A 24,025-nucleotide genomic window follows, 5' to 3' on the forward strand; every position below is an offset into this window, starting at 1 on the left:
CCACCTCAACTGGCTCCTTTCGATGTGGAGGAGCAGCGGCTCTACTCTGAGTCCCTCCCGGATGACCGAGCTTCTCACCCTATCTATAAGGGAGAGCCCAGACACCCTGCGGAGGAAACTCACCCGGCCGGGTGTAACTCACCCGGCCGGGTGTAACTCACCCGGCCGGGCACAGCCCGAAGAGGATACATGGGTCCCCCTTCCCATGGGCTCACCACCTATGGGAGGGGCCAAAGGGGTCGGGTGCAATGTGGGATGGGTAGTGGCCGAAGGCGGGGACCTTGGCGGTCTGATCCTTGGCTACAGAAGCTGGCTCTAGGGACGTGGAATGTCATCTTCAGTTGCATTTAGGAAAATAAGAAAGGAACCAGACCTGGAAAAGCAAAACATGTGGATGTTTTTTCCAGGGTCTGAATTTGGTTTGCTGTGGGAACTGAACATAGTAAGGCCGGAGACCATGTTTTATCAAAGAACTTAAACTATCCAAAAGTTTTTATAATTTTTTTCATGCCCTAACATTGAACCCACTATAATTAAAATGGTCTATTTCAGCTTGAAATATAACCTTATATAAAGGACATATTGTATGCAGCAGGACAAAGGTAATTAAAAAAGAACAAGGAATATGATCAGGTCTGCTTATTATCAGTGACCTAAGACTTTTGTTTTTAAAAGTTGCTTAGAAGCAATGGCAACTGTGGAAGACTTTCCTTAATTTGTTTGTTCCTTTTCTAGTTTCTTTCTTTCTTTCTTTCTTTCTTTCTTTCTTTCTTTCTTTCTTTCTTTCTTTCTTTCTTTCATCCACTAAGATGTGGTTGCTGGTAGTACACACTGGAAAACTGGAGAATCCTAACATAATGTAAAAGCAAAAAGCACGTAAGCTGAACTGTCAAAGAGGTGAAAACAAAACCAAACATTTGTGTGTTTCCCAGCTGGAAACTACTGCTTAAAAAAGGTCTTCAAATTTACAACAAAGTTGCTAGTTTTCTTCTTGACAGGTGTGAAACTGTTTGGTAAATACTGGGTGGACATTTTAGATTATTATTCTCCACATTTTAAGTGCTAGATGTCATAAATTTTTACACCCTTGGTGTTTAAAGCCTCACAACTAATAGTGACAGCACTGTCAAGAAATTATGCAAACTTCACATCTTCAGATTAAAATTCTGTGTATTTACTGACTGTAACTGTTACAAAGCTTGAATCTGTGCTTAAGGGATTCCTGGCTCCAGTGAAGTTGTTGTATTTTATTTGATGTGACCATCGGGGGCTGCGAGTGTCACAGTCCCAGTATTTGGTGGCTCAGTTGATGCACTGGTATTGATCAGTGTGCCTGTTTTAACCTCCCGCCTGTGTTTCTCTGTCCAGCCGCACTACTTCTCACCAACAGGAAACAACAGCAGCTGTATCAACCTACTATATGCACGCTGGCAAAAGAAAGAATGACAAGAAAATACATCAGTGCACAGAGACCTTGAAACTGCAGGATATAGAAAGGAAAAATGTTCATTGTTCATGTTAGATTTTAGAAACTACTAAGTTGAAACTGATTAACACTAAATCTGTCTGTTACTGAGAAAATTGTGAAGCAAAAGCTGGTTTGAAAACATCCAGTTTGAGCAGTGACCTTGTCCACTGACTGCTCTTTTCTTTTTGGTGACACGAGCCAGGTGGTTCTGTCAGAGTATCAGGGCAGATCGGGTCAGAAAAACAACATTTGCTTCTGTTTTGTTGCTTTAATAAGACTCATTAATATACTGGATGTGTCACCAGCAGCATCCGACTGTGTCCCCTCAGGGCTGGGCTGGTTTTGGCATGACATGAAGTCAGGACACACACACTCAGCATATTTTTCATACCTATCAAGGCAGAGTTTTCAAACTGCCTGCAAACTCACATTCTGGCTTCCTGTGTGTGTGTGTGTGTGTGTGTGTGTGTGTGTTGTTGATGCATTGGCTTGTGCAGTTAGCTTGTTAATTGAAGGTGTACTGTGCATTATTGAAGCTGGGCAATTTGTAACTCATGTTTTGGCCTTGTTTACTCATTTTAATATCGTCAGTTGATAGATGTGATTTTGGTTTGCTAAGCCTGTTACTTGATACTGTGTTTAGAGTGTGAATTGAGACAAACTCTTCATACAGAAACACTTAGGCAGTCTTTATTGAAAGCACAGACTTTTTGAAAGAGATGGATGTTATCACCAGGACTTTGGTTTGCTGTTTCAAAGCCTGTAGTTTGACATTTAGCTGTCATCATTTTTTAGTTTTATTGGAGGGTGGAGCTCATTTAAAATCTGATTAAACAGAAAACTATGTTAAAAGATTCAGGTTGATTTGAATCTGCAATTATTTTCAAAACATCAACAGGCAGCCCAATCAGAAGTAATGATTTTAACTGATGACACTATTATAGTGTTAAAGTGCAACACATAATGTCACAGCAATGTGATATTGCACTTTAAAACACATCAACAATAGTTTTACAACCAACACCTGGTAGTTATGTTGATTGTTTCTGTGCATATAATGACCAGAGAGATAATTTAAAGATGCACATTACAAATGAAGAGTTTTGAAGATCAATGCAGTCACACCAAGATGTGGCATTAATTTAAAATACAAGAAAGTCTGAATATGAATATATATACTGTGTCCAAAGAGCCAGACTTCCCTGTAATTTTTTAAAGTGGTTTTCAGCAATATTGCGTCAAACTTTCTGAAGATTTCTTTTGTTTGGTAAGCCACTTAACTCTGAACTCCTATGAATGATTCAGATAGAAAAAGTCTTTTACAAGCGAAATATGAAGAAATTAGGACTGATTTAAAATTTATGTATGCACAGGACTGTACTTTTATTTAAAATTGTTGTGTAGTGTAAATGCATGCCATAAATGTGTGATGTTTATTTATTCCCTACACCTAAATAATCTTTAAATGTCACAGCTCAGCATCCTTGGGTAATTAGCATTAGCTGTACAAGGTTTCATTGACAGGTTATAAAATGTGCAAAAAAAGCAGCTGATGAGAATTGTTGTCTCGGTGTTTCATTGTTGGCTCAAGATTTTTATGCATCTGCATAAAATTCAAAATAAAACTCTTTTGAAGTAAAGCAACACTGAGATTTAATTTCAAACATTTAAAATGTCTGAGATAACCCAAACTTAGCTAAAGATATTTAGAAATGCAGCCACGAACACTGCAACTAAATGAATGAATAAGACCAGAAATGTGTTTAGTATTTTTACAAGTTGCCATGTTCCGTTCTGGCAAGTAGGTTGCTACATGTAATGGCACGATACCTGACATACGCAGAGTCTTGCCAAGACACTGGTGGAGCAGATTTTCCACCATCTGGAGCTTGAACACTTGTGCCACCCCAGTCAAAGCCAAGGAGATGATTGCTGTCAGCGTGGTCATGGCTTTATTAGATTAGCCATGCATTGTTTACAGAGCTGGGACTTCACATGTGCCAGAGTTGAATGAATACTTCCCTCAGGGAAACCAATAAGAGGGTGGAAAAAATACCATCTATTACATTGTTACAGCCTTGAATGAATTACAATAAATTTTCCATGTTCAGTATTTGTTTATTGTAGCAGTTTGATGTTACAAAAGTCAGTTCAGTCTCCATCTCAAACTGGACAATTTGTGTAAAAATCTGAGGAGAAAATGATTCAACAGATCTTTTTAGTTAAAAATCTCAGATATGAGACATCTAAATCCAGCATTTCAAAATGGACAAAAAGAATAAGCTTTAATTAGGGTTTTATAAAAAAAAACAAAACTTTATTTTGGTGAATGCAATGAATGCAGTAAAAACAAAGCCATTTTGCCACCATTGAAGTTTCCGTCATCACTATGCCAAAGAATGAAGACATGATCAGAGGAGGGAATGCTCTGCCAAAGTCTGTCTCTTCCACACCACAGCATGGGGAGATGGGAAAGGTAGTGGGCAGAGCCAACTTTCCATTCCAGCTGGAAAGCTGGAAAAAGGCATTGTTTTCCCAGCTCCTGCTGTCAGCCCTTATAGAAGCTGATCTGTACGATTTTTGTACTTTTTTAAAAATTCATCCATCTTCAGACGCTTACTGCATCTATCAGAAATAAATCAGTCCCATAAAGTCATAAAATGTTTAATTTATTTTGAATAAAAAAACATTTTATTGACTTGTGTTTGTTGGATAAAATCTATTCCATATAAGGATCACAGATTAATTTCTTTTTCTACATCTCACACGAAGTCTTCTTTCTTGTGTGCTGTTTGTTAATCATGAAACCCTTCCTGCTCAGCAGCATCCTCTACAGTGACTCCCTTCACTGACACAAAAAGGAGTCCATCATTATTCTGCTCGCACAGCTGATCAAACCACCAATTCACAGAGCCTCAGTGTCCCTCTTTCTGTCAAAGCGGTCTCTGATCACCGTTTGCTCTAACGTTCGTCTTCAAACCATGCCTGGATTTAAATCTGCATCATCTTTCAGAAGTGTAAACGTACACCCTCTCTTGGCCAAATTTGAGATTTCATTTATGAACTCTTGAAATAGGAGCATATCACCGTGGAAGGATGGCTCTAAGTGCAAATATATGAAGCTGTCAAAAGTTTTAAAAGTATTTTCTTTAAAGTAATAAAATTCCAAATGTATGCAATCGATGTTTGTTTTAAGGACTGAATCTGGCTAAATCAAGTGATTTTGAGTTGTTGACAATGTTTTCATCCCTAACAGAATGTTAATGAATATTCTGAATGCTGTTATGTTATCCTTGTTTTGGATCTTCTCAGGTCTAACTGGTTGAAGCCATGCTGTGGCCGTCGAGTTGCCCTGTGGCAGGTCTGTCTGCTCAGCGCTGGCTTCAACTGTGTCCTGGTGGCCTGCGTCATCCTGGTGGTGCTTTTCCTGACTTTGGAGCTGCTCATAGACACCAAACTATTACAATGTAAATACACGGTTTTTCTTTCTCCCATTTTACCATGTGCTTCTGGATATAGAAAGATGTGCAGACTATGTGTGTTTTTCCCCATTAATATACTGTCATGTTCATAAAACACAGGTAGTGCAACTTGCAGCAGCAGCTCTACCGAACCAGGGACTAGTTCAAAACGATGTGCACCACCTTCTTTTTAACTACCACTGCCTTTGACTGAGGCATCTCAGCAGTTCTCACTGATAAACAGCACAGCTGTCTGAAATTCAAACCAATCTTGTTTGGCATCTTTGGTGTGTTACTTCAGTTGTTAGTCACAGAGTGACTGGACGACAAATAGTTCTGATTCAGATAAATGGAGTGAGGTGATTATGAACAAAGTCTTTTGTAAGTGGCAGTGAGCATATATCTTCATCGATTATTGGCCAGCATCCAGCTCAGATAACACCCTGGACCCAAAACAAGATCTGCAGGTCTCTGGTCACGTTAGATCTACTGTAGTCCTGTTCTCAGCCAGTCCCAAAAAACAAAAAGAGAAAAAAGTTAACAAGTTGTGATTGCTGCTGGAAGTTACTGGATGCACTTTGAGACAATAAAGAGAAAAAAAAAAGATTAACATTTTTTCATGCATTTACTTTAAACTTTAAAGTTATTTTATGAGTTAGTCTTACTGTATTATTATGTTTTTTTCTTAAAACTATCATCCTTATCTTTTTTCTTCTGACCCTACAGTTTCCAATGCGTTCCAATTTGCCAGCATTATCCACTGGATCAGCCTTATCATCCTGTCACTCTTTTTTTCAGAGGTAAGACACATACTGTGGCTTACTCATAAAAGGAAACTTTCTTCACATAGTTCTCCTTGCATTATTTTTTCCCATCTCTGTTCTTCAGTAAAATCATGTGACCATTTTAGCACAAAAGAACTGACGTACTATAATTCTTTTTCATTAAATCAACCCGGCTAAATATTATCTGTAGTCTCTAGCAACTCAAACAGGCCTAAAGAAGTTTAAGTGGAAGGTCATAACCACTTGCTTTGCCATGTCTTTATGACTCCTTATTGTTTGTAAATGTATACATCTTTCAGGTTTTTTTTTGTTTGGTTTGTCTTTGACAATTAAAGCTTAGACTTTTTAAAACCAGGAGATAGGCACTGCTGAGTGTTCGACTTCTTCAGGATGAAGTTGGTTCAGTTTTGCTGTGTTTGCTCATCTGTCTGCTGACTGACTGACTGGTTTGCAGCAATAATGATTGTAACCTGCTTGATAATAACGAAATAGCTTACAGCCACAAACAAGAATGATCTCAACCTTTATTTGAGGGCTGAAAAACAAGCAATCTGTTTTTTTTTCTTGTAAAACTAAAAAAAGTCTGTGTTTAAGGTTTTCTTGACCAAGCTTTGAGTTTACAGACGATTTGGATGTTGAAAAGACTTGAATCAATACTGCCAACAAATGTGGTTAACTGTTTTATTTTTAGCCTCTCTTGGAAAGAGTAGCTTTGGAAATAACATTCTTTCAATTTTATTCCAAAGTCTGTAAAAATAAATGAGATTAAAGGAAGATAAGAATCACAAGTCTTTTTTTTTAAATAGAAGTTGTTGGATGAGATGACAATTAAAAAAAACTGAGAATATCACAAGGACTTTGAATATGTGTTAACATGGTCCATCACTAGGTATCCTAAAGTTTTCCTTTGTCGCTCTGTCTCCCTCAGACTGTCTTCAGAATCATAGTGCTTGGGATCTGGGACTACATAGAAAACAAAGTAGAGGTTTGTACTAATCCACTCACAAAGAAAGCCAACTATAGGATCTTTTCCAGATAATTATTTCAATGTGAAACAAGCATGAAAACTATGTTTACAATGTAATGGTGCAAAAGAAATGTACTTGGTTTTCTTGCTATATGTTGATGAGGTACTCATCACCACTTACATATCTATAAGGAAGTTGGTGCTCAAAATTAATTATTTATCTTTACCAAAGGTGAGCTGATGTAGCTTTTCAGTAATCAATTATATGGTAAATCTGTGGAAACCCGTAGGTTGAACAGTAGTTCTTACAGTCACTATTTGCACTTTTTCCTAAACTAACTGACTGGACAAACCCATATAACAGTGCAAACCTTTGAATTATATTTAAATGATTTCGTCTAATTTTTAAGAACATTGTTGATAAGTGAATATGTCATTTAGACAACCCCACTGTGTAGAGTTGGCTCAAGGTTGATATTTGTGTCGGGGTTAATAAGTGCTTTCTTGTGTTTACATCTTCAGGTATTTGACGGTGCCGTCATTGTGCTCTCTCTGGCCCCAATGGTGGCCTCGACAGTGGCCAATGGGCCCAGCAGCCCCTGGGATGCCATCAGCCTCATCATCACTCTGCGCATTTGGAGGGTGAAGAGAATCATTGATGGTAAGAAAGAGGAATGAAACAAAACAACTCTATTAGGTCAAAATCACAGAGTTCACTTGTAAGAATGATTACTATTGTCAATCAGTCCAAAAAACCCCAAAAGGATCACTCACATACAGAATGATCAGCTGGACTTGAAAGAGCCAAATACCTACATTTTTTTGATGATTATTCAAATTATTTACAATTCAGAGCAATACAGCTATCGATCATCTTTCAGGGTAAATTCCTACCTCTCTGCGACTGTAAGTCATGTTGACTGTAAAGGTACGGCTAAGTAGATTCAAAGAAGCATAATGAATGTAAAGGATTTCTGTCCGTATGCTAATGGAGGCTGGCTCGATATCTGTTCAGAGGTCACCCTCATGATGTTCTCTGACTGCAAACAGAATCAGCTGCGCACAAACCCCCACAGGAACTCAGTGTGAAGTTTGTTCGTCTCCACCTTGATGAGCCATATGTTTTTCCTTTTAGATCTGTCATTAAATCTTTCTTACCATGAATGAACTACTCTCATGAGCTACTGTAAAAATTTAAATGAAAGTAAGAAAGTAACCATTGAGGGGACAAAATCTACAAGTGATTAATATTTGGAGTCAACACTTTTTAAAATGGCTGCAACAGTTAATCAACATTAGCAAACACGAAAATGGCTACAATTCAGTCAGTTTTAGAGATGTTGAGCTAAAATTTGATGTTGTAGTGGCTCAGAGTCATTCACAACACATATTGCACAGGATTTTCTGGTATCACACATAACATAACTTTCAAGGTTGGACCAAAAGTACCATAGCTCCATTATTTTCCAACAATCATCTAAGTTTAAAACTCTGGCATGAAAAGCAGCGAGTAATATGCATTCTTTCAAAGAATACTAGGCCTTCAATTTTTAACAGTTTTACTAAACATTCAGACTTTTGTTGTTTAGATAGATCCATTTAAATAAACTGCAACAAATACATTATTGTGAAAACGGAATCTAGTAAATGATACATCATTTTTCTCAGTGAAACACACTCCGCACTCATTTCTTTCTAAGAGTTTTCTTTTTTCCTTAACATTCAACTGCTGCACTGGTTTCCAGGGAGTGAAGAGTTGATTTTTCTGCTGCTCACTTTGAGCTGTTCGGTTTGATATTTGTGAGTGATTGAGCTTCCTTCTTAGGCAGGCAGCGGCACACATCAGAGGTAGAAACCCACTCAGACCAATAAACGTACCACTGATGGGCTGTTTGGGTTGCTGTGAGAGAGGGATTGAGTAATTTGTAAAGTGTGTTTGACATATTAAGTGGCAACATTTGTGTCAGCCTGATGGGAATGCAGGAAGATTGAGATGTTGCGCAGTTTCTGAGGGCCAGGAAAGATGGAAATTATTTACAGTGCAGTGTCAGAATTTTATACAGAGCACTCAGAGGAAGGGAACTACCGAGTTAGTTATTAGACCAACGTTCATAAACTGGGATCTGTTATGGCATTAAGTGTTTTTTTTATATAGGAAATATCTTGTTTGTTTTAGCACATTAATGCCAAACCACATTCTACACATGTTGCATCAGCATAGCTCTGAAATAAACCAGTCTGGGGGCTAAATTTGCATTCTTGCATTCTGGACATCTCACCTACAAAAGCAACACAGAAATGTTGAACAGCAGCAGTCTTCTATCAAGTACAACAAAACATTTCTGCCCAAAACTACAGCAAATGATCTTAGTTCCTTTAGTTACCTACTATTTAAAGGCACATAAACTATCCTAAAAATACAAAATACAATACAGGTGTGGAGCAGGACAAAGTGTTAGCCTTGTAGAAGTTATTCAGATCAGTTGTGGAATTAATTACATTTTACTGTCGTGCCTGCATTTAACTCTGATGCATACTTCTACACAAATGTGTCACATATAGTAGGTAAATCTATAAATGGAGTTTTTCATTCTTGTTTGAAGTCTGACTGGACTGCCCCTGACTGACGTCTCCTCCTTTTGTCTTGTGAAGGTGCCAGCAGGACTATAAATAGATACAAGGAGCATGTGGCGATGGCTGTGAGCTTTGCTCTGCCGCTCTCTGCACCAGAAAGCGTTGTTTTGTTCTCATATCTGTGCGCTCGGAAAGCAAGACATACAGTCTGTTAATAGAACAGATCGAAGCCTTGAGTTAAGTTATATTGTTTTTTGCAATATCAATCAGGAGACACGACCTCCCTTTGTCTAACATCACGAGGCTGAATTTATAACATGATGACAGAGGGATGTTAAATACTGATTGTCTGCCAACCATGAAGACAACAGCATACAGTTTTATTACACACATATTTTTTAGGCATGTCTTCCCATCCTGCTCCTGAAACAATGCCATATATAAAAGAGTGCAACCAGGCTGTATGAGGTGAAGTTACTAATCAACCATGACAGACCACAAGAGATTTGTGGACCTACTTATGTTCCGATGTTATGTAGATTTTGCACTCAACATTTTAATTTTTGGGGGGATAAACAGATTCAACAAAAGACAACAGTAAATGAAATTGGTGAAACAGGATTGTGGACAAAAATGAGAGACTTTTGTCTGTGTTTTCATGTTGTAAAGCACTTTAAACCAGCTTGTTGCTGAAAAGTGTGATATAAATAAATTTGACTTGACTTGACTTGATGCTCTTCATTTTAATGGGCTGAAAAAGTGGGTTCCATCCATCTATTTTCTTTACCCATTTCTCCTTTCCGGGTCACAGAGAGCTGGTGCCTGTCTCCAGCAGTCACTGTGTGAGAGGCGGGGGACACCCTGGACAGGTCACAAGTCCATCACAGGGACACTAAGAGACAAACAAGACAAACAACCATTCACACTCTCACTCACACCTAGGGACAATTTAGAGTTACCAATTAACCTAACATACATGTTTGTGGTCTGTGGGAGGAAAACAAGGGACATACCACATGTATGGAAGCCAAGAATGAGTGTACCTGCTATTATTCATTTTTACATGATTTTCTTGAGACCACTTCCAGTTAACCAAGCTAGTTTTATCTTAAGAAAACAAGCTTTGTGTTTTTAAGATAACAGCTAATCTAAAGAAAACAAGCCTTTTATTCTCAGATGATGATTATAGTGCAAAAATACATGATTTTTGTATTTCATCTAGTTTAGTCATTTAGTTTCGCTATCATAACACTTGGAGGTCATCTGTAACGGCAAAGGGTTGATCGGTGACAGATGTTTTTTTGATTACACATTTTCAGATGGAATCAGCTGAGAAAACAAGCTTCATTATTTTAAAACAATGGGATAAATAACCCATTATTCTGAGACAAAGTCATGAAAATAAATTTCTAAGCATGTCCTCTCTCAGTGTCCGTACACAGAACTATCATAAACTAAAGCATCTGTTTTGGTGGTGAAAGCTGGTGTTGTCTGAAGTGAGCACACAAATCAGCAAATGAAACATCCACTTATTTGTTTTAACTTGACTCTTTTATCATAAAAGGCACCATCATTACATGTCTTAAGGGGCCGTGTTGGATTTTATAGACAGACCTCAAATGTTGATTCTAAAATAATTTTTGGTTGAGATTTTGAAGAATGTTCTCGCAACAAGTCTGAGCTGGAAATGTGTACTTTGTGATGTTAATCCTCCTGAAGCCCTCAAAAGAGAGAGAGAGACGAAGAGCGGTTGAGAAGCCCCTCTAACTTTGGGTCAGTTTGACCCGAAGGCCATCGGAAGGTTAAGGTAGCATCTGTTTTGAGCCCTATTTTATAGCACCTTGCATAATTCCTTCACCAAATGTATCACATTACTTGTGATTAGTGAGGGTTGTGTACACGTTGACAGATATTTTGGCAGCGACTGTCTAATTGTCCCTCTGTACTGACCTTTGACCTTGTTGCGCTTGAAGTATGCTACCTTAATTATGTGACTTACCCAAAGTACATCTATTTTATGAGCAAATCTCAGCGCCTTTTGCTTCAGAGTCCCTTTTACATGATTCAGTTTGGTGCCCACCTTTTTGATTTACGTGTCTCTGCCTGCTTTCTTTCAGCGTATGTGCTGCAGGTCAAAGTTGAGATGGAATTGGAGATCCAGCAGTGTGAGAAGACCAAGGCGGTGCGAGAGGAGCAGCTGGAGCGTCTCACTCAGATCTGTCAGGAGCAGGCTGTGAGTTCAAGCTGATAAACACGTCAGGTTTCATTAACTCTTACAAAAACGACGTTATACTAAGAAAGAGAATGTATTAGAACTCATTTGCATATTTGTATTTACTATTATCACAGGAGGGTTACTGAGGATTGAACCAGTTTTACATTCAGCAGAATATTATTGTGTGTAAACAACACTGGAGAGACAAACTGGGTTATGTTATGAAAGGATATCTGGTTACTGTTTGGAAATTTGTTCCACAAACTGGCCATCATGTCAGTTCTGCATGACTGTTAAAAATGTTGCCAAACCTTTGCAACAGCATTCATCTTTCTTGATGGATCTGAAAGACTGAAACTAAGCAGTGATTTATACGCTTCAAAAGCACCTTAAAATGACTCATGTGTAATCAATGCTGGCTTGTAAGTCAGCTGTAGAAAGTTCTCAGTCACTGCTCACATAATGTACTACAACAGTACTCATTCTTTAAAACAGGGTAGTAAAACATAGTTTTACAGGGGGCCTAAGTAAAATCTTTGTACTAACCAAAGGTCAATCTAAGTCAATATTTTTTAAGAAAAATGTATAAACTGACCTTGACCTTTATTTTAAGTTATTCATATATAAGTATGAATTACCTTAAGACTTGTTATATACATTTTTGAACAAATAAAACACATTAATTAAAGAAGAATATAAAATTTTAAAGATACATCATTATAGAAAATAATATACATTTAAGCACATCTGTTGCTTTGATGCATATTAGCTCAAGTCAGATATCTGACATCATTTATTGGCCACAGTCATCAACAAGCGTTCCATTGCTCCTATTTTGATGCTTTTTTATTGCTCTATTTGTATCAAAATCAAAACATTTCTGAGAAGTTCAAACTTTTATCACTTGAAAGGTTGCCTAACTGCCACGACAATTGTGCTCGAAGTATGAGTTTTTTAATCAAAATAAGAAATGATAGAAAGTTGGTCTGTCATAGATTGCTGGGCCAATAATACATGTAAACTATTATATCATGGGCAAGATAAAATTGTAACAAGGATCATATCTCATCCGCAGGCCTTGAGTTTGACAAGTTGCTTTAAAATGTTAATGCTCTGATTGGGACCACAGAGGCCTGCAGAGCAAATATGAAGCTGTTAGTTAATTGGCCACCAGAGGGCAGCAGTACCTCAAAAACAAGCTTCATTATTCCTCAGAGCAAATACAGACACTCCCACACTGAATAAAAATGGAGAGAGACGTATTTACCTTCTAAAGAGTGACTTCATTTACAGAAATTTGGGTTTTTAACCAAAATATCACATTAAGTAAAAATAAAAAAGAGAAAATAATTATTCACACACAATCAAGCTAGGTCACACATTGTCCTGTGAGATCATATGTAACCTAACGAGTCACAGTTTTTCTTGCTTCCTTGCTCATCTTTTCTCACGTTTCTCTCTTTTTTTCTCTGTGCGTGTGCTCGTTCTTTACCACCTTCAGTTTGAGATCAGGCAGCTGAGGGCACACCTGGCCCAGCAGGACCTGGACCTCGCAGCAGAGCGTGAAGCAGCCATGCAGATCCACCACGTCTGGAGCAAACAGAGCAAGAGTTTTCAGGTGGTAGAAGGTTTGACGCCTGGGGAGTCTGATGACGAGGGCGGTCAGAGAAACCCCAGGGAGCTGCACGCTAATGCAGGCATTGGTATGGTTTCAGATGCTGTCACATCACATTAGTGAGTCATGAGATATGGAAATCAAAAACTGAAAATGGGTTGCATTAAGACAACTGTGTGTAATAATAAATAACATGCTAATTTGTAGTTTTTGGCTTGAGAAAGCAGCATGACAAAGAGCAGAGAGCTGCAGCATATAGTATGTACATAATTATGTGAAACAAAAAGTAGGCAACGAGGTAACATCAGGTGAACTGGATGCCACAGACGTGTACAGCTAATCTGGAGCAGAAGCCCTGGAGCATCTCCGAGGCCAAACTCTTAGACCTTCCAATGCTCACACACAACACCCATCTGACCGCAGGCGCTCTGGGATCAACTACGAGAACAGAAAAGCTTTTAGGATCTGATGAATCTTGGAGAAAACAAGGCTGCTCTCTGACACATGCTCTCCGGACTTCCTGACCACGTTATAGCGAGCCCAGCCGTGCCAAACCGGACCACTCGGGCCGTTTCAGGTACAGAGTGCTCTGTGCATTGGGCCTTGTTTGGAGAAAGTGGGCTCCTGTCAACATCTGTTTCCTACCTGAAAACCACAACAGGGCATCAGGAGGCTCCACAGCAGCCACAGAATTACCCCCAGGGCAAAGTGGGAAATCTGGCTCACAAGTGAGGCTTTTTACAGCAACATGGTCCCTGGGACGAGCACTTAGGCCACAGGGCTAAAGTCAAGTCAGATGAACTCAAATTTAGTCACATGTATTTCTACTCCTCAATATTTCTGCTTCTTGACCTGCAGGGTGACATCAAAGTATCTGTAAATTTAAAAAAATGACAGTGGCCTTTAGAAAAGTGATTGACTCACAAGACTGGTTGTTTCAGTGTTTTAAAATACCAAACTAGGCATGAAGAGGTAAAGTCAGTTTAGAAACAAACTTTAATGTGTTGCTTTCAATGTGTTAGGGGCACACAGGGGTCTAAAGGAATAGCTGAGACTTCAAAAAGTGGTGTTTTGTAGAGTTGTTATCAATAACCAATGTCTTACCTGCAGTAGAAAACACAGAGCATTATCAGTTTCAAATGTGAGGGAAAGTTCTCCCAGGAAAGATGAGCAGGTCCAAATCAGATTTCTGCCATCTCAAAACTAATCCAGTTTCAAAACGTTCACTGTGGTTCATGCAAACACAATTCTATAAACCTGTACACTGCTGTCAGTTTTGCATTTGATGGTTATTTATAGTAAACATTGTGTCAGTCTGTTACCAGTAATGCTTCATGAAAAGCCTTTGTTTCAGACCAGTTGTTTTCAGAACAAAATTAGGCATAACTGCGCAAATGAACTATCTGATAAAAGTTATGTGGTGTAAAAACAACTATTTTATAGTGGTTCAAGCAAACATTGTTTTATTGATTTTTACACCACATCTATCATCTTGTTTTTCTGCCTGGTTATGCTTAACATGCTCCATCCTGCAACACAAGTTTCACATGAACCATTACTGGTAACAGACCACAGACCAACACAATCTTCACTCGGTTTCTAATGGTACCTTTCAGTCTGGCTGCAGGTTCTCCCCCTTCAGTCCACCTGTGGTGTTTTACTAACACTTCACACGTTAAAATTACACTTTGCAAATGAACTAAGAGGACCTTTGCATGTCACCTCTTCTTTTTCACAGCCATATGACAGCACGGTAACTTGAGTGTCACAGACAGAAGAGGAAAATCTTATATGTGTGCTGGACAGCCCATTCTTCTTTTTTTTTAAGACTCATGAGTTATTAATTGCGAAGGGCTTGTCTCAGTCTTGTTTCAGAGAGTGCAATGCTTCCTCTCATGGGGTGGCTCTGGGATTAATATTTTAGACAGAAAAATAAATGAAACTATCCATCAGAGTCTGCTGCGTGTCCCGCGGGACGAGAGCTAGCACTCAGGGTACTCTGGGTTCGCACTCAGCCAGCGGACAGTGAGCTCAAGACCAATCAAGCGAGCAGAAGAGTGCAGCAGATCGCAGCCATTTGCCATGCACACAGAGGCCAGCTCGACTGGAGGGATCGGCGCTTGAACAAAGAACTCCAAGTCTCTCTTACCCCCCCTCCTCACACTGTCCCAGTTTATTCCTAGTTCACTAACTAGATAATGTGCAGCGTAGCAGCATGTGCATGATCCTGACTGCTTGCCTCTGAAGCGTCTGTGGCCTGGGGCACAAGTCCTCTCAGTCAATATTATGTTGTAAACATAAGATATATTTTTCAGAGGAACTAGTTTGTGCTGTGGTTATTGAAATAGACCCGCAGTGCCGACGACATGTGTGAAATTCACAGTAAAGTCAGGGAATAGTTCACCAAAATTTCAAATTTCTGCTTTATTTTACACAAAAATTATTTTCCTAATCAAAAGGTATTCAGACCTGTGCAGTAGAACTGATATATGAATACTCACATTATTTATTATTTTGTAGTTTACTATAACAGTTTGGTAGGAGAGCATAAAAACATTTTAAATTGTTATGCATATATTGATTTGCAACATATATATATATATATATATATATATATATATATGTGAATTATTCGGAAATGTAAATACAACAAAATAAAAAACATACATTCACATTTACTTATTTTATTCCTGTTGAAACAATGACACTGAAACTAATGTCATCATTTAAAAAAAATATTTCTTTTTTTAATCAGATCCAGTTGTACGTGATGACATGAACAACTACATCAGCCAGTATTACAGTGAATACAGCAGTGGTAAGTCACTATTTACACTTCTCTGTATACAAAAAGTATAATTATGGTACAATAATGTGAAGAACACTTACTCAGAATTAGTTTTAGTGGTTTACAGGTCATAAGTCAAACATGACATAAATAAATCACCTAGATAAAAATTTAAAAGTACAATTGTTTAAAAATGCCTTAAGTCATTGATGAGAACACTGTTAAAGTGGTGTAATTTAAAAATGAAAAGTTCAATTACATGACTCTCTGAAATTAATTTTCTTTGTGTTTTTCCATTTTGAAATGTGAATTCTTTAAGATGCTGGAGCATCAGGTCTTGGTGCTCGGGTCATCACCACGGCAGCCATCGACGTCCACCTCCCCAGCAGTACGAACCCCATCCAGTCAAATCCACTTCTTGCTATGGAGCGGGTGGGCACTGCTGTGAGTGACGCTTCCACCAGCATGTCGCGGTCCAGCGGCAGCCTGACGCCCCGCCCTCACAGCCTAAGCAGCCACACCCCGGGGTCATCCATGACAGACTGCAGCAGCAGCGCCGCTCAGGACCTGAGTCTGAGCTACAGCTCCCACCACTGCTGCGCTCCTTCCTTCTCAGGCCAGGACCCCTGCAGGGACCCCAGCATGGTGGTGCAGGAGCTGCTCTCCTCACTCTCTGAGGACTCTTGCCTCGCTCAAAAGGGCCTGGCAGTGGACCCTGTCAACCTTAAGCTTCCCAGTCCTACTGGCTCAGAGAACGCCAGTCCTGAGCTGGACAACAGAATAAACATCTTTAATCGCAGGAACCAGGAGGAGAGGCGAGGCCGAGGAAGAGGATGTGTCCTGCTGCAGACGAAGCCACTGATCCACCTGCAGGGCAGCTCCACTGAGCCGTCTCTGGAGGAGAAGTACCGGCTGCTTGGCCCGACCGACTCACCTCTGGGACACATGCCTGACACATAAGCTACATTTACACAGAAATAGAAGCTTTTATTCTCTTTTTTACTGCCATTCTGTTTGGCTTATATTTGATCTCTAGTGACAGCTCAAACCTCACGAGAGGAGCAGACATGAGATTTAAAAATGGGATTTTTCTGTCGCTGTATAGATCCAATCTTAGCTGGTTCTGAACAAGCTTGAGCTGTAGCTTCCAGCTAACACTGTTGTTCCTTGACTTGTTCAGAGGTCTGTAGTAGAAATCACAAAAGGAATTCGTAGGCAGGTCCCTTTGCCATAAAGTTCAACCTCCTTGTTTTCCTTTAAACAGATTTCTGAAATCAAAAATTCCCAGATATAGCACAAAAAAAAAAAAAAAGACTAGAGCATCCCGGTTTGCAGGGAGTCTGATGTGTCTTTGGACATATTCTTCATCAGGAATTCTACCTTTAAAGAGGTCAGAAATGCACTGAATATCACAAGAATTAAAACCAGCAAAGGTCCATTGAAGCCTATACTGAACAAAAACACAAATGCTGAACAAATTTCAAGCAGTTAAAAAAAGTGTTTTCTTTTTTAATCTTTCTGCAGTTTGTTTCTTTTTCTTTGTACTTTAAATGTTGAACAAGCTGTTCGAACAGCCACAGGGTACACAAAACAGGACTAACTATTTAAACAGCCAATTTTTTTACCTTTGCTATTCCACTATTCATTTATTTGTTCTGAAACTACAAACCATGATTATAAACTTGATGAATAGAATTTTCTGTTTGTTCGTTTGTTTTCACAGAATATCAGGAAGGGTGTATTTGTACGAATGAAATAAAAAAAAAAAGTTAACCGAGTGGTCTCTTTACATCAAACTAGAACGGAGTGCTTGTAGCATGAACCTTTAAAAGATCTGTGCCAGAAATGGTGAGCAAGTTCTTTGCACTTTAATGTTTACAGACACTTTTGTAAACTTGATATGGAAGAAGTTGTTGCCAAATGCAGGTGTTGTTATTTGAAATAAAAGAATAAAAATAAAAGTATTTCCTTATAACTGCTCTTAAATTCCCTGACTCATGTTGAGATTTAATGACACAACTGGTAAAACCACATTATTAAAGCATTTAAACAGACGCTCTGAAGTGCATCACACACTGTTTCATTAGCATCATTTTCTTCGCTGCATATGGTTGTGAAAATGCTTAATTATTTAAGGTTATTAGCATTAGACCTGTCACAACAACTCCTATTTGGTGAAGTCACGGTAAGAGACCCCCTCCTCCCACCTCTCATTATCTTTTTATATCATTAATTCAGAAGATAAACTGCTGTACCATTTTGTTGCCTGTCTAATGTTTACAACTATCCAGAGATTGTTTTAATTGTTAATAACTTTCACATTTACAGTTAGTTTTATTTGCAAGTTTGGAAACTACAGTACTGGATAAGGATAACTGGCTTCAAATATATGTATTTTTATTGGTCTAAATTTGTTAATAATACAAAACAAATGCATTTATAGTGAACATAAGACCACTGAAAGGTGTATCATCAGTGCATCTCTCCACATTGGCAGGATTGGTTATCTCCCCTTGGCATCGCCATACTTGCACCCAATGGTCATCCATGAGGAATGCAGAACCATGGTTCATTGCTGAAGATGATACAGCACCACTCATCTTTAGTCCATGCCTCCCAGGTACAGCACCACTTCAAACACAGCTGTCTGCTCTGGTGTTGTTGGCAGCCCACACACAGGACAGTGATCCCATAGTTTGCCAGTTGTCGAGACACAGTGTGGGATGACACAAGGTGTTGTAAAGAGTCCAGTGTCTGTGTTAGGACTGCAGGAGCAGATGGCAAGAGGGTTGTGTAAATCGGTGCAAACTACAGCAATCCGTCTTTGGTGTGGTCTGTGTTGGTCCCTTCATGTACCCATTGGTACCAATACTGTGATACTTTGACATCTGTACACCTCACATGCTGGGTGATTGCATGATATGACCACCCATTCTTAAGAAAAACCCACAATGCAACCCCTTTTAGGATTATCAAGTGCTATAATGCTGTCAAAAATGCTAAAAATGACAATATATTAAAGTAAAATTAAAAAGTAATAAAGTAATAACTTTCTAATGAAAGATGTGACTACAAAATGGTTCTAAGAGCCAGAGCCAATCTTTTTTTGAGAAAGAGAAAAATGCATCACAAAGAGTTGTAAATTGTATGTTGCAGAGAAATCTACAAGTTTGAAACGCCAAAGCTAAAACAAAAACCCTAAATCAAAGATGACAGAAACAATTGTTGATAACCTGGCTCTACTGTACACATCACATGACTATGGTTTACAAAAACAACACTGCCTTTTACTTGCAAAGGTGCCTGTAAATAAATAATGATCTGTTTGGCTCTAGACACACACAAATGAATCCTGTTGAACCTGGGTACCAAAACTTGGCTTGGCCTCTCTGCCTTGTCTCAAGTGGAGGGTGCAGGGGCCTCGTTTCTAAACTCCAAACCAGCTATTTAAGTAAATAGGCAACTCAAATGTTTTGTTTTTCCAGCTCCACCATGAGTGATACTGCTCATCGATGTTTGTAGCAGGCATGTATTGGGAAGAAAAATGTCTACAATAAAAGCTGATACTAATGCCTTTTATTCCCAAACCAAATAGTAAATCAGAGGTTTGCTTTAAAGATTTATTTGGGCATTCATATCAAAACTGTCTGTCTGAGCTAGAAGCTAAATTTTGACAGGCAAGTTACTCTGTGCAGACTTTTAGGAGACATGCAAAGGAGTAAATTACTTTTGGGACCTCTCCAACGAAATCAGAGGAGCTGTCACACTGACAGGAAGATAAGTGACTTACCAGTGACCATTAGATTCTTAATAATTGAAATGTTTTAATAGTGGTGCAGAGGGAGTCACTTCAGCTGCATTAACATTACATGATCTTTGTTTTCATTTTCTTTAGGAGGGGAACTGATGACCTGCAAGATAAAATTTACACTTACCAAGTTAGCTTATTAGTAAAGGTCAAATTGATGGGGATAGTTTAGAGTTTGTAATGTGGGGTTCTGTGGAGAGGTTATGACCAGTCAGTATCTCACCTGCCATTGTGACAAAGTGGTTCATTTTGTGTTTATCACTTGTCCCTTGTTCTTATTTAGGTGTCACTTACTTTACCATTGGTTATTGGTTAAATTTGTTTCAAAGTATATTTATGGTTTTTGTTTTCCATTTTACTCACCATTGTTTGTCTTTGTAGATCTGCAGCAGGGCAGGAGTATGGGAGGGGCCGGCCCAGTATTTCCTGCTTTAATGGCTGGATGATGTCATTGATTACCTGGCTGGGTTCTACCAATTAGAGGGTTTTCTTTTGAGTAATGCTTTGTTTTTCTTTAAAGTAATTTTCTGGATTATCTTGTATTATATAGTTTATTTTGCAGACCATTTTATTATGTTGAGGAGTTTGTAAATTAGATTAATAATTTTATTCTTGTTTTCTGTTTAGATGTTTGTTGCCTGATCTGTTTCATTGTGGCTTAGTCCACTCACGCACAGGTGTGTTGCCAAATAGCTATAAAAACAGTATGTTTTGGAAGCTGAAGGAAGGTCTGTCTGAAGAACAAATAAAAGGAATGACAAGAACTGAAATGGATGGCTGATGACGATTTTCTGTTCACCTTCTGACCCTTTTGCCTACCCTACCTTTACAGCCATAAACAGCTGTTTGGGTGACCTCAGTTTGGAGAAATACAGTTTAATTCTGACTGGAATGATGAGCTAACAGCTGGTCTGAGTGCCAAAACCGATGTTAATGGCTGCCTATAAGTTCAGAGGGATTCATGACAATGTTATTTTTGAAACAAAAAGAAGTATACAGCTATTTACAATAAAGACTGCTGGTCTGCAGTCTGTTACTAATAATGTTTCATTCATGGCCCTAAAGTTTTCATGATGTATGAAAGGTGAATGAAATCACAGAATTCACTTTAAAAGTGATATATGATGGACTTTGTTTGTGTGTGGATGTGATATGAGAAATCAGGGATTTTCCTAACAATCTAAGTGTTTCTTACACTTTAAAGTGATGTTCATGATGAACAACATACTGAGTTTTTTCTGCTGCATCCTCCTGTCTGTGTGTCTCCACCACTTGGACAGTCTTGGGAAAAAGGCCAGCAGACATCCTAAAAGTCGTAACATTTAACATTAAAAACAAAGTTTAGAGCAAAGCAATATTCGAACAAGAAAAAAAAGAACAATGTTGCATAATTTTAAAGATTATCTAAGTGAAATTTTTAATTTAAAAATTAACTGAATCCAGAATATATATATATATATATATATATATATATATATATATATATATATATATATATATATATATATATATATGTATGTATATATGTATATTCAAAAGTTATGTGTCAATGGTTAGATAAAGAGTATTTTAAAAAGTCTAATTGAGAACAAATAGATGTGGAGAGTGTGAGTGCATCAGTCTGACAGATTCAGAACACGTCTCACGCAAGACACTCCTTCAAGAAGCTCTGAAGCAGGAGAAAAATACAAATAAATTATACATCATTTTTTAAAAAGCTTCTCAGGTTCCCCTTTTGAAACATACTTCTTAGGTGGAAAAAAAATTACTCAAGAGACTGTTGTCATGACTACAGAGGATGTTTTTTTTCTTCATTTCCTTAAAAAATTATTTTTGTCCTGCCCCCTTCAGATGCTTATTTTGCTTCTGCTTCTGTGAGTAAAAGTGGGTCAAAGACAAAAAAAAAACCCCAAAACAAAACAGGAAAACACAAAAACAAGTCCCACTGAGTGACCAGACTAAATCACTTCAGTCAGTCACTAAATTAAATTTTAATTATTTAATCAGTTTGTTTGTTCCCTGAACTCGAAATAAAGTCTGAAACAAATACTTGAATCTAAATTAACTTTTCCTCTTTTTGTGTGTATGAAAAAAGAAAGCAACAACAGCCAAACACATGGGTTCAGCACAATCTCATGAGGAGTCATGAGGAGAACAGGAGAGCAGGAGTAAGCACTGAGACGATACATGAAAGAATCTACTGGATCTCCAGTTTGATCTAACAGTCTTAAGTGGAAGTGTTTTGATAAACAAGGACCCATAGCTCCTGAGGAAAATTCCTTCAACAGTTTGGACATGTTAAATCCTGTAGAGGTCACTGTGTGCGCCTAATCATTATTGATCTTTTTGACCATGTCTGTGTGTTTGTGTGTTCCTTTGTCTGTTCTTTAACCAAAATACCTCATGAACCAGTGGACATATTTTAATAAAGTTTTCAGAAAATAATCCAGTTCATCTACGGCTGATTAGATATTGAGCTAAATTTTGGTGTGGTAGTATCTGAGACAGATCCCAAACATATGTTGAGAGTGCTGAATGAAAGCATGAGATCTGTGCCTAAAAATTTGCAATGAACTATTAGATTCAACCCCGTCTGTTAGCAAAGGGCAGGCAATAATGATTTTACTTGTGTCTGTTTGCACACACACACACATTGACAGTTGATGTTTTTAAACTCAATTCAAGATGGCTGACACAGGTAATCAACCTTAGCATACACATAAATGGTTCGAGCTGATTTTTTACAGATATTTAGCTGAAATTTGTCGTGTTCGTAGCTGACGGTCATCACAAATCATTTGAGATCAAGATATTGCCATATTACAAGCAATTGCACATAATGTTATTTCCAAAGTTTAACAAAACGGCTACAACTTTGTCATTTATCAACTTCGGATAATCTTAGTCATATTGCTTTCATTTAGGAAGTGTGAGAGTTTATATGATTGTTATATTTTCTGTTTTCATTCCTGATCCAAGTAAAAACTCTCCAGAATAAATAATAAATCTGCATTAGAATTTGAAAATTCATGAAGCTTTTCACACTGCAGACACAAATCAGTGCTTATGAACGATGCAAAGAAAAAAACGCATAAAGTATACATCTGAAATCAGTAAAAAATGTCAATTAGCTTTCACGTGGTGAAATACTTTACATCAAAAAGCCAAGTTTCCACTATGTGATATGCTTCCTTTAAAGAAAGTAAAAATAAAATGTTTTTTTTTCTCCTTACTTTTGTCTTGAAATTCTTACACAGAATTTTTAATGTAAGCAGCAGATATTTAGCAGTATCTCTAATGGCGGAAGCAGACGCCGCCTTCCTGATCCAGTAGCCTTTCAGCTTAGCCTCGGCTAAATCACAATCACTGTCCTGGCCAGAGCTCAGGGTGTCTGCCGACGCGTGCTAGGTCGCTGGAACATTTCCATCTGGCCTCTGGGGAGTCGCACATCAATTGCTCTCAGCTAAATGCACTCACATATGAATATTTCAGTACAATTTAATGTTTCAGCTACAGCCCCAAAGGAGCAGAGCATCAATTTGTGAACACAGTTCTCCTGGAGTTAAAAGCCAGGCCGGATAATACAGTATGAAAGGCGCTGTCAATCTAGAGGGCCTTTTTTCAGTTGTGGGGGGGCAACCTTACCTTCAGTCTCCAGCTGCACACGAACAAGCTTTCCCTCTGAAAGACGAAGCAGAATGTGCTTTTGGTTCACCAGAGTCATAGTGGATCTGTCCGTTTCCCCCACAGCTCTGGCTGCGTGCCATTTAGTCCCAACACTCACACAGAAACACACACAGACACACACACAGCTGGTGGCGGCTGCAGGTCGGGGAGTTGTGCACCTGCTGTCCTGTTGATAAAAAGCCCCAAAGTGATGCTAAAACCTCTTCCTTCACACTGAAAAACTTCCCTCAGGTGTGAGAACACGAGTGATCTACAAAACAAACACATCATGACACAGTGACCAGTTTAATGACCCAAATTATATCATTTAAAACACAGTGATTAAAACCACAATTAATTATCTTTCATTTGCAGTTAAATTTGCAGTGAGTCTTAATTAAATTTACAAAAAAATCATTTGTTAAGTCTAAAAAAAGAGCTAAAAATAAAATTACACACTGCTTTTTGAATTGCTTCAAACCCTCCAAAAGCTTATATTTGAGAAAATAAAGTTGTCTAAAATTGGTTCAAACAAGATATCAATAAAAACTGGTTAATTTCAGTAATTAGTTAATGATTTGATGCATTGCTCAAAAAGACAAAATGCATAATTCTATGCACACTATTGTTCAAAATGGTAAGAGTAGATATTTAAATGAATAAATAGGAAGAGACAAA

General features: G+C 38.3%; 1 protein-coding gene across 1 annotated transcript in view; it reads left to right on the forward strand.

The window, feature by feature from the left end:
- Positions 1–17,675, forward strand: part of LOC108237345 (transmembrane protein 266) — a 40,508-nt gene extending 22,833 nt beyond the window's left edge. Inside the window, exons 4-11 of the mRNA XM_017418690.3 lie at positions 4,781–4,935; positions 5,656–5,729; positions 6,643–6,699; positions 7,204–7,342; positions 11,373–11,488; positions 12,972–13,173; positions 15,841–15,903; positions 16,193–17,675. Coding sequence (XP_017274179.1) covers positions 4,781–4,935; positions 5,656–5,729; positions 6,643–6,699; positions 7,204–7,342; positions 11,373–11,488; positions 12,972–13,173; positions 15,841–15,903; positions 16,193–16,833 — 1,447 coding nt within the window. The 3' untranslated portion in view covers positions 16,834–17,675. The remainder of the gene's footprint in view (positions 1–4,780; positions 4,936–5,655; positions 5,730–6,642; positions 6,700–7,203; positions 7,343–11,372; positions 11,489–12,971; positions 13,174–15,840; positions 15,904–16,192) is intronic.
- The last annotated feature ends 6,350 nt before the right edge of the window (positions 17,676–24,025 follow it).

Source organism: Kryptolebias marmoratus, linkage group LG15 (assembly GCF_001649575.2).
Source record: "Kryptolebias marmoratus isolate JLee-2015 linkage group LG15, ASM164957v2, whole genome shotgun sequence".
NCBI lineage: Eukaryota > Metazoa > Chordata > Actinopteri > Cyprinodontiformes > Rivulidae > Kryptolebias > Kryptolebias marmoratus.